The 10,896-nt window shown below is 39.3% G+C and overlaps 2 protein-coding genes across 2 annotated transcripts; both read right to left on the reverse strand.

Annotated features, from left to right (window-relative positions):
* Positions 1-2,531: 2,531 nt before the first annotated feature.
* Positions 2,532-3,550, reverse strand: LOC131048404 (uncharacterized). The gene has a single exon (XM_057982357.2). It carries the CDS (start codon positions 3,453-3,455, stop codon positions 2,724-2,726), a length of 732 nt encoding a protein of 243 aa, XP_057838340.1. The 5' UTR covers positions 3,456-3,550; the 3' UTR covers positions 2,532-2,723.
* Positions 3,551-8,740: 5,190 nt separating this feature from the next.
* On the reverse strand, positions 8,741-9,334 carry LOC131857587 (uncharacterized). Its single transcript, XM_059210271.1, has one exon. It carries the CDS (start codon positions 9,332-9,334, stop codon positions 8,741-8,743), a length of 594 nt encoding a protein of 197 aa, XP_059066254.1.
* Positions 9,335-10,896: the final 1,562 nt, after the last annotated feature.

The raw sequence follows: 10,896 nt of genomic DNA on the forward strand, positions 1-10,896 counted from the left end.
GGGTGTAGCCATGATGGTCCCACCCTCTGTGAGTAGCCATGGTGGATGTCACTATGTGACTCTGATATCAAGAAGGATTCCTCCCTAGCAAAGGTTTTGGTGTTAATGTTATAGCTATGGTCGGATTCCTTAAGGCCGACATAGCAAATGAAAATGTGTAAGTGACCTGTCGGTCTTACACATTTAATAAGTTCGATGTCTATATTATGCCGACTTTGTATTTGTCAATTAAACAACATATAAACCTGCCACCCTTGAGACGTGTTGATTATAATGTAAATAATTCCTAATGAAGAGACGTGTTAATTAATATTATAGCCGCCCCTTGGAGAAGTCGTGTTGGTTGAATGCACACATGATCAGGTATATATATAGTTTGTCTCTCTCTCTAAAGGATTATCGAATCAATTATACATCAAGCAGATAGAAGATTATATTCTTCAGCAGATCGTGTATCATCCTCCAGCATATTGTGTATTATCTTCAGCATATCGGGTTTCTTCTTCGGCAAGTTCTAATCTCACATAAAGGCAGATCGAACCTATATCATTCTTTGGAAGTTTGGACTGCATCTATTAGTCATATAGCTTCAAAGTGTGAAGCAGACTTTGTAAAGACATATTACTATTCTGTCTAATATACTACAAGACTTTTGTTGCTGGGTTTTTCACCTTCAAGAGGAAGGTTTTCCCAGGGTATATACTGTGCAATTGTGTTTTAATTACTGTCTATCTAATCTGATCATTAAAAGTTAACATTTGGTAGCATTTTGGCATTCATTCACTTGATATTTTGCTAATTGTTTGCTGTTTTTCAGAGGCTGTCAAACCCGTGGAGGGGGAGACTGAATAATGGGAGTTTGAAGGTTTCCGGGAAGGCTAAGGACGGGAGTTTGAGGCTCTTCCAGGTGCAAGCTCATACAGAGTTTGCCATTGTGCAGATTGGTATTAATTCATCACTTTATTTCAGCATTTTATGTAAGGGTTTGGTTGTGGGTTTGTGTGAGTTGTGTGAGTGTGTGTTTCCAGATTTTGTAGAAGCTTTAATGACAGCAATAGAGTCATACACTGCAGTTATGTTGTATTTGAATCAGATATTATATGTTTCATAACTTGGTCTTGGTTTGGGTGCAATTTCTATGCATTATGTGTTGCCAATTAGCTCCAGAAATTGTAAGATTTCAGTGATTTGCATTTCTGAGTTAGAATAAACCCTTGGCAGCCTTGAGGCCGTGGATTTACTGTTATTAGAGCTTTTTTATCATGTGTTTTTCTGTTAAGAACGATTATTAAGCACTTTGGGAATTTATTTGGAAGCTGCAGTGGTTTCTCTCTATGTTTGAGCTCCATATTTGGGGTTCTATTTGATATATTTTGCAGCAGGAGTTTATTACAGTTATCAGATGTATTTAGCAGAAAATACGATGTGAAAACAATGTCAAAATCAGTAATACACATTTAACATTGGCCTCATTAAGTTTCAGACCCATTTGGTGGTGTTTTGATGTACATTTAGGTATACCCGATTTCACTGTTTTTCTATTCTTTGCAAACCTGTGATAGAAGTTAAGGAATCTCTTTGAATCTGATTCAATATTTTATCAAGGGTTATTACAAAAAAACCCAGCATACATGCAAAGAACTCCTATGTAACATTTAAATTTCCAGAAAACAAAAATATACCCCATGCATGCTAAGTTTTTAGCACAAAAACAAGACTCCATATGGGTGAATCATTCAAAACAACTTAATCAAGAGAAGATCTTGGTTTCAAACATAGAAGCTTCTAACCCCATCTAAATGCTTAAATTTTACAAAATTGCTAAGCATACCAAACGCCACCAAAACCATTTAAATTAGTCCAAATTTCTGAATTCTAGGGAACAAGTAACCATCTCACGTTTTAAAGGCAAAAGATAACCAATATAGCATTTCATTTGACATCAGAAAGACAAAAAATTAGAAGTGTACCGTTCTTGCAACAAACATCTGTGATATGGACTATGCATAGCAAGTTGAAGCAAAAAAACATAAGATTCAAATAACAAAACATCTCCACGGACAACAAAAACAAAAACAAATAAGTGCATAAACTAAAAACTAAGCTGCTTCTGGTTGCCTTCACATTTTCTTGGTAGAGAAATTATTATTTAAAGCTCTTGCGCAAAAACAAATAAGTCTCTAACGCCATCAAAATGCTGAAAATTTACCAAATATAATATACATACCAAAACACTTGAAACTAATACAAATCACAATATTTAATAGCACTACAAAGAACTAAACCAGAAACACAGACACCCACAAGCAAAATACTTAGATACTTTTGGTTGTCTTCTCAATATTTTGGGGTGAGGAACTGTCGCAAAACTCGATTATTACATTTAAATTTCCAAGGAAAAAAATGGCCAAAAAACAAAATTTCATATGGGTAAATCAATGATAACAATTTAATTTAGCGAGGATCTAGGCTAAAAAGCAAAGAAGCTTCTGACCCCATCAAAATATAGAAAATTTGCCAAAAATGTTAAGCACATTAAACCCTACCAAAACCCTTGAAATTATTTCAAATCATATAATCTCAAAACTCCTGATAATATAAGTGAGAAAAACATAAAGCCTGCCTTACGCCTAAAAACTTGGCTGCTATTCAGCTTCTTCATTAAATCCAAATTATAAAATCTCTTTGCTCTTCAGAAACACAAAAATCCAGATGCAAAAAACTTAGCTGTTGCTTTTAGGTGACTTCTCTTTTTTCTTGGTATCCACAGCATCAGTTACAAGAGAAATTGGCCTGTGTTCAATAACCTCATCCACAAGCCCAAATTCCTTGGCCTCGTCGGGAGACATAAACATGTCCCTCTCCATGCACTTCTCAATCCTATCAATCTCCTGGCCGGTATGTTTGGCATACAAACCATTGAGCCTCTCTCTGGTTTTAAGGATTTCTTTAGCCTGGATGGCAATGTCAGAAGCCTGGCCACTTGCCCCACCAGAGGGCTGGTGAATCATGACCCTGGCATTGGGCAGTGACCTCCTCTCCCCCTTAGCCCCTGCTGTCAACAACAGAGACCCCATTGAAGCAGCCTGCCCTACACACAGTGTGCTCACTGGGCTCTTTATGTACTGCATAGTATCATATATTGCAAGCCCCGCAGTCACAACCCCACCAGGAGAATTTATGTACAGACTGATAGGTTTCTCTGGATTTTCTGACTCTAGGAATAGCAATTGGGCTACTACTAGAGATGCAGTGTCATCATCTATGGCACCATTGATGCACACTATTCTTTCTTTGAGGAGTCTTGAGAATATGTCATAGGCCCTTTCTCCTCTGGATGTGTGTTCTATCACCATGGGTACTAAACCATATTGTCTTGTGACCTGAAAATTTGAGCGTGCATTGTTTCTGATCAAGATTGACGACAGTGCTGAGAAAATCCTGTTGCCCTTCATTGCTTCTTGCTTTCGCAAGAGGGTTGGTCTCGGGGGACCAAATTAAGGCCTGGAAATGGATTTTTTTTTTTTTTTTAAAGTAGGTAATGGCCGTGTTTAATGGTTACCTGAAAATTTAAACTAACGTCCAGATTTCGTTCACATTGCAGCTATTGTTTTGTTGATAGTTCCGACGAACGTAGTGGTGAGTATTTGCTTTGTAATATTGATATAATAAAACTAGCCTACTTATATTTTAAAAAATTTAAGTAACATATATTGAGAGATATTAAATTATGAACATATTTAATATTCATATATAATAATAAATATTTTTAAATAATGGCCTGTTCATGTGCTTTTGAGGGCTTAGGGGTCTCAGAGAGTGTTTGGGGTAAACCGGAGCATGGCTGGGTTAAAGTTAATTTTGATGGGGCTTTGAGAGGTAATCTGGGAATCTCAGGTGTTGGATGTGTAGCTCGTGATGAGGAAGGTAAAGTTTTAATCAAAGGAGTGCAAAGATTGCAAAATGGCACTAATAATAAAGCGGAGACACAAGCAGTGTTGCTTGCAGTTGAGTTGGCTGGCAATCTCAGAGTTTTGAAGCTACATTTGGAAGGAGATTCCAAAATAATTGTAGACGCAATCTCGAAAGGTTCTTCTCCGTACTGGTGGATTAGTAAATACATTTCAATTATTTATTCAAAATTGAACTCCTTTCAAGATTTTCGAATTTCTCACATTAGGAGGGTAGGGAATGGGGTGACGGATGTGTTATCCAATGTAGCATGTGAGTTGGCTCCTTTAGTTACACGTTGGTGGGGTAGCGATGATGAGGAAGTTGTTTGGCAGTCCTAGTGGTAGATGATGCCAGGTGACTTGACGGCTCGAAGTAATGAACTTAGGCTCACACCTGTGTACTTGAGGCGAATTAGTTGCAGTGGCCTTAGGGAATGATCTTGAGAGATGGATGATGATGCGATTTTAATACGGTGCATTTATGGAAGTTTTGTGTGGGATGGCATTTTAATCTTGTACCCTCTTTCATTTCTAGTGGCTTTGGTGAAGTCATGTGCGGAAGGAAAGCATCTACGACAAGGAGGTGGGAGGTGGCGGCACTACTAGAAATGGAAGCAAACTTCACACTCAAGTCTAGGAAACAATTGTGCCCCTTTCTTGGCCCTGTTTCAGAGCGTAGATTGTTTGGTATGTTTCTGTCCAGGGATGAAAGATTAATAAAATGTGTTCAATTGATTTTGGGTGACTCCTTTGGCAATCTAAGACATCACTACAAGACGAACATGGATGTCTACTCACTGATAATGGTGTGGGGGTTGGATTTAGGAGACTCAATTGAGGTGGTGAAAGGAGTAATGGAAGCAATTGTGCCCCAAGAATACTTGGAAGGAATGGGGACGATAGTGGAGTGGGTAATCCCTAGTGTTGGCTTCGATGTGTGAGAGGGAATTGAGAACCTGAACCATGAAGTTTTTGAGAACTGTATTGCTTTGTGAGGTGGCTAGAAGGTCGGTTTAAAGCTTGTTGCAAATATGAGGCTCAGCAAGGTTGGGAGGCACTGAAGGTTTTCATCCAGTCAATGGAGGTTGAAGTTGAATTGCAAAGGTTGAAGGCAATTGAAGCTGAACAAATGCGGGCGAAGGAGGTGGTGGACCTTGAAGGATGTAAAGCCAGAAGACCCAGAAAAGAGGAAATTGGCGTCAATTCAAGCGTGAAGGTGGCACGGGTAGATGAAAATTTTGTTTCTCTCTATGTTTTCTTGTTTGGGGTCTATCCCTTTTTTCTCCATTACAGACTATGATGTAAGTAGGGTAGATGTTTAGATACTCTGCACTGAGTGGTTTGACATTAATTCTGGTGGTTTTGAGTGTAGTTTTTGATGCTCAAAACTGTGGTTTAGTGGTTTGGGAGGGTGGTATGCCAAGTAGGTTTTCAGTTGCTTGGCCAATTTTATTTTATTTTTTTGCTCGGTAAAAGGCCTAAGCCATATTTTATTAATAAATTTTATTACAATCTCCGCTCAGTGTGGGCACCGGTAGGAAAGAGCAGAGAGGAGAAAACCTTCGGCCTTGCCTGAGACCATAGGTCCAGTTAGTGACTACTAAATTTTAATGATTTACATATAATCTTTTACAAATTTTGCATTCTGGCCGATCTAAAGCCCTTCACATGTAGCATCCTAGTTCATTGTTTCCATCTTTTACAAATTATGCATTCTAGCTGATCAAAATTCCCTTCATAGGTATCATCCTAGTTCATTATTACATCCTAATTCACTTCTGTCAAATTTCCTAGTTCACTGTTGCCATATTTGCCATCTTTTGATTATCCTGCAAAAACAGATTTTCAAAACAATCCTTCTGCAAAACCACTTTGTTAAGTGTTAGTGCCAAAGAAGAAGGGCCAATATTATCTCTGCATACTTACCCCTATTGTTATTATAGCCTAGGTTTCTTTCATATTAAGTCAGCATCAGAAATTGTGTGTGTGTGTGTGTACATATGCATACTAATAGAAATAGAATCTCGAGAGGCTCTTAGAGATGATCTTAAGAAGAAATTAAGCTTTCTATCTAAAAGACCAAAGAGCCAAAAAACAAAATCTGAGAGCTCAGAGACAGGCTTAATAAATTCCTCGATCTGGGGTTAGCCCCTCCTAACTAATGATCTGCCCATCAGCTTCAGCATTAGCTAGTTCATCCGCTATGGAGTTTCCTTCTCTGTATATATGGTTGAAGGTCATTTTTATTGAAATCTTTAAGGATACCATGAGCTCTAGATAAGAGCGCATTCAACTTCCAATCAGTTAAAGAACCTTTCCTTAGGCCACTGATAATAATGGTCGAGTCTCCTTCAATGGCCAGTTTGCAAATACCTCTATTTTGAAAAATAAGGAGACCTTCAATTAGGGCTAAGATTTCAGCCTTGTTGTTGGATTAAAACCCTATGGGTTTTGCTACCCTAGCCAGTTCCCTTCCACCCTCATCATGCAAACAACATCCAATGCCTGCAGGACCTGGATTCCCACGGGAAGCACCATCGAAGTTTAGTTTAAACCAACCCTTTTTAGGGGCTTGCCAATTGCAGGCCTTTCTCAACTCCTAATTGTTAGAGTTGCCAATTCCAATAAAGGGAGGGATCCTCAAACCAAACCACCTCCCCCTTATCTTCTCATCCCAGTAGGTCATCTATGAGAGATTACTAGAAAATTTAGAGGTTCTACTATTTAAAGTCTCCACTATTGAGGCTTCTATTTTATTCACCAAAAGAGTCTACTCCATCTTCTACTCCTTAAAGAGCCTCCTATTGCGTTCCTTCCAGAGTTCCCAAATAACCAAAGAGGGGGCAAGGTGCCAAAGATCTCTATAAAGGGAATTCTTAAAAAGGATTGGCCATGCCTGAAACATCTAAAGGATGGTATTGGGAAAGGTAGAGGACCACCCTAATTTGTTGCACAACCATAGCCAGCACTTAGAGGCATAATTGCAATTGAGAAGGATGTGGTCTTTGTCTTCTTTAGCCTCTTCACACAAGGGACATCTGCTAGGGCCTGCATAGCCCATCTTTTTGAATCTATTTGTTGTTAAAATCTTATTCTAGAGGGGTAACCATGAGAAAAATCCTGCCTTTGGTAGACACATCTTGTCCCAACACAAGACTGCAGGGACAGAGGTGGAAGAGGAAAGCTGCTGACTCAGGAGGAGATTGTAACCATCTTTTGAGGTATATTCTCTTGATTTCGACCCATCCCAGACAAGAGAATTTGGCCCTAAGTTGAAGGTAACCATCCTATTCTTAAGGATGTCTTGAAGCAACAATTTATCCCTGACAGGGATGTTTACCTGAACAAGGGATCTCCAAGACCAACCCTTAGCTAATTCCCCCTCAGAAGGCATGATGTAGTCCTTGACATTCCTACCCCACACAGATTCAAGCACTTCTCTAGATGATTCCAGGTTAACTTTTTGTTGAAGGACTGGAAAACCTCCCCAAGAGTCCGACCAGAAGAGGGCTTTATCCCTCTTTCCCATATTCCATGATAATTTGTCTAAGATGATTTTCCTATAGTCCAACATAAATTTCCATATACACGAGCCTCTCGGAGGGGAGGAGTCCCCAAAGAGGCTCATATGATCCCTACCATGGAGATATTTATGGTAGAGGATTTGGGCCCACTTAAGATGAGGGGATCTAAACATTCTCCATACTAATTTGGCCCCTAACGCCCTACTCTGGACCTTAATGTCCTTAATCCCAATACCCCCTTGCCAACTTAGGCCTACAAATATTATCCCAAGCCATTAGGGAGATACGTTTCTTCTCTTCCACCCCTTTCCAAAAGAAAGATCTTAGATGTCTGTTTAGTATTTCCTTTTTGGACTGGAGCAGGTTGAAACATGAAAGTTGGTAGATAGGCATAGCGGCCAGAACTGATTTGACCAGAGTAGCTCTACCTGCAGAGGATAGCCACTTACCCTTCCAGGTTGCTACCCTACTTTTAATCTTTTCTACTACTCCATCCCACATATTAGATGACCCTGAGCCCTTATCCAAAGGCAAGCCTAGATACTTACATGGAAGGCTTCCTAGATTGAAATTCATAATACCACAAATGTCTTTTTGTATACTTAACTTAATGTTAAAAAAGAAGACTTCTGATTTAGCCGGATTGATTTCCTGACCTAAAGCCATTGAGTAAGAGTCCAAGACTTGCTTAAAAGCTCTAGCCTCGCCTAGATTGCTAAGCCCACATAGCATAGTGTCATCCACAAATTGTTGATGCGTAATAGGGTCAAGGTTGCTAGTGATTCTAATACCTGACACCTGACTATTCTCCTTGGCCCTAGAAATCGATCTCCCCAAGGCTTCAGCCATAATAATGAAGAGAAAAGGGGATAGAGGATCTCCTTGCCTCAAACCCATTAAGGAACTAAAAAATCCTTCAGGAGTGCCATTAACCAATACTGAGAATTTAGGCGTGGAGATACATTCAAAAACCAAATTAATCCAAACAGGGGGGATTCCAAAAGCTTCTAAGCATCTGCATAGAAATCTCCAATTCACCTTATCATATGCTTTCCTAATGTCAAGCTTTAAGAGCATACTGGGATTGTCATTCTTCTGGACAGAGTGGATAGCCTCTTGAGCTATAATAACCCCATAATAAATAGATCTTCCAGGAACAAAACTCGTCTGTTCCTCACTAATCAACAGGGGAAGGAGTTTCTGAAGCCTATTAGGTAGAGTTTTAGAAAAAAGTTTATAGATAGTATTGCACAAGCCAATGGGTCAAAACTCATCAAAACGCTCAGGTTTATCCTTTTTAGGGATAAGGGCCAAAAAAGTATTGTTAATTTCTTTGAGGATATTTCCTGAGTTCCTCATTCCTTCCAAAGCTGTCGTTACTTCCTCGCCTAAGAAGGGCCAACATTTACGAAAGAAACTAGTCGGAAAGTCATCCGACACAGGGGATTTATCTGGGCTCATCTGCATAAGAGTTGCTTCTACTTCTGCTAAAGAAAATTTAGCAGTAAGAGAATCAGTTTGATCTTTACTTAGAAGCTTTGGGATACACTTGATAAACTTGTCCTGGATAGAGCCACGATGGCTCCAATCAAAATTGAGGATAAGAGAAAAGAAGTCTACAACCTCTGTCGCAATGGATTTAGGATTAGCCACCTCAAAGCTGTCACTTAACTTTATCTTGGAGATATGATTTATAACTCTTCTCATCCTCACACTATTATGGAAGAATTTTGTGTTCTTATCACCCTCTTCCAGCCACGTCTCTCTAGATTTTTGTTTCAAGACTTCTTCTTTGGCAAGAATTGATTCATGATCGGCAAGGAGTTTCTTTTCTCTGAGAAACGAGGTCTCATCCATCCCAATGTGTTGGTGTAAATAATTATTCATCTTGGATATTATTACACTTACTTGAGTTTACTTAGGAAATGTATTTCATAGTAGTTTGGGTATGAGACACTTGGGTGTTTGTGCCACATTGGGATAGTGTGTGTAGGAGAATTTCCACCTTTTATGGTGTTGATCTTGTTGTTCACTCCACATTCAATGGGTGATCTACCTCATGTGGACTATTATATTGTTTCTCCTACCTACCCACACCTATTTCCTACCTACCCTTGTTTCTTATTGAGCCACATGTCATGTTTGTGTGCTCACATATCCCTAGCCTTGCCTATACAAGCAGGCTCATCTACATTGTATGTAATTGGAACAATTGATCATTTATCTATTGATGAGAATACAGTTTATTCTTATCCTATATTTTGTCTCTCTATTGTACTTTTCACTGAGCTCTTGATCTTGGCAAAATCTCACACCATGTTGCAACACTTTCTCATTAACTTCGACCAACTCAGATTCCACTTGGGCTTTATTGTCAAAAATATTGCCAAAGTGTTCTTTATTCCAATGAATGAGCTTCTGCTTAATAATCTTAAGTTTGTTAACAATCTTAAAGATCCCAGACCCGAAGACCTTGGCTGCATTCCACCACTCCTTTAGAAGCTCAAGGATGTTATCATCTTTCAACCACACATTCTCGAATTTAAAAAGGCATCTTTTTGGGCCAACCTCGCCCTGAATGTCAAGTTGAATAGGAAAGTGATCTAATCCTAAGAAAGGTAGAATAGAGGCATCCAAGGTATAGGGAAAGTTGATGAGATTGCCCAAGACAAAGAATCTATCGAGTTTCTCTGCAATGTTACTAAACCCTAACCTACGATTGTTCCAGGTAAAGGCTTCCTTAACCATAATAATTTCACTCATGCCACTACGATGGATCCAATCTGCAAAGTCAAGAGAAGCACGAGCATTTATACCTAAGCCTCCTCGCTTCTCATGCTGATGCAAAATTGCATTGAATTGCCCACCTAAGAAACATATCTGATTAAGGGTATTTGTGAAATTCTCAATTTCCTCCCATATTCTTTTTTTATCCTCATTAAGGATAGGCCCATACACGTTAATAATGACAAAATCTATATTATTTTTTAGGCTAGTTACCCTCCCGCTCATCCAATTATTGTGAGATTCCATACATGAAAAAAGGATGTTGCGTGGATATCAGATTATAGCAAGTCCTCCAGAGGCCCCATTGGTTGGGGCCCCTATAATCTGTCTAAAGCCTAATCTCTTTCCGAAAGAGACTAAATCTTCGTTCCCTAATTTAGTCTCCTATAACAGAGCTAATTCTGGACTGAAAGAGGATAGACATCGCTTGACTAACCTATGTTTGTTAGGGGAATTTAAACCCCCAACATTCCATGACACAACTTTCGTGGTGCCTTGGGAAGGACCTTCCCCTTCCCTGCATGAAACATGTCTGTGAGTTTAACCTGACCTTCTACTGAACCATCATTGGCTCTTAGTTCCGATAAGGATTTCCTACCTCTCTTTTTGCAGGACTTGGCACAATCCGGAGT

The sequence above is a fragment of the Cryptomeria japonica genome, chromosome 8 (genome assembly GCF_030272615.1).
Source record: "Cryptomeria japonica chromosome 8, Sugi_1.0, whole genome shotgun sequence".
In the NCBI taxonomy this organism is placed as follows: Eukaryota; Viridiplantae; Streptophyta; class Pinopsida; order Cupressales; family Cupressaceae; genus Cryptomeria; species Cryptomeria japonica.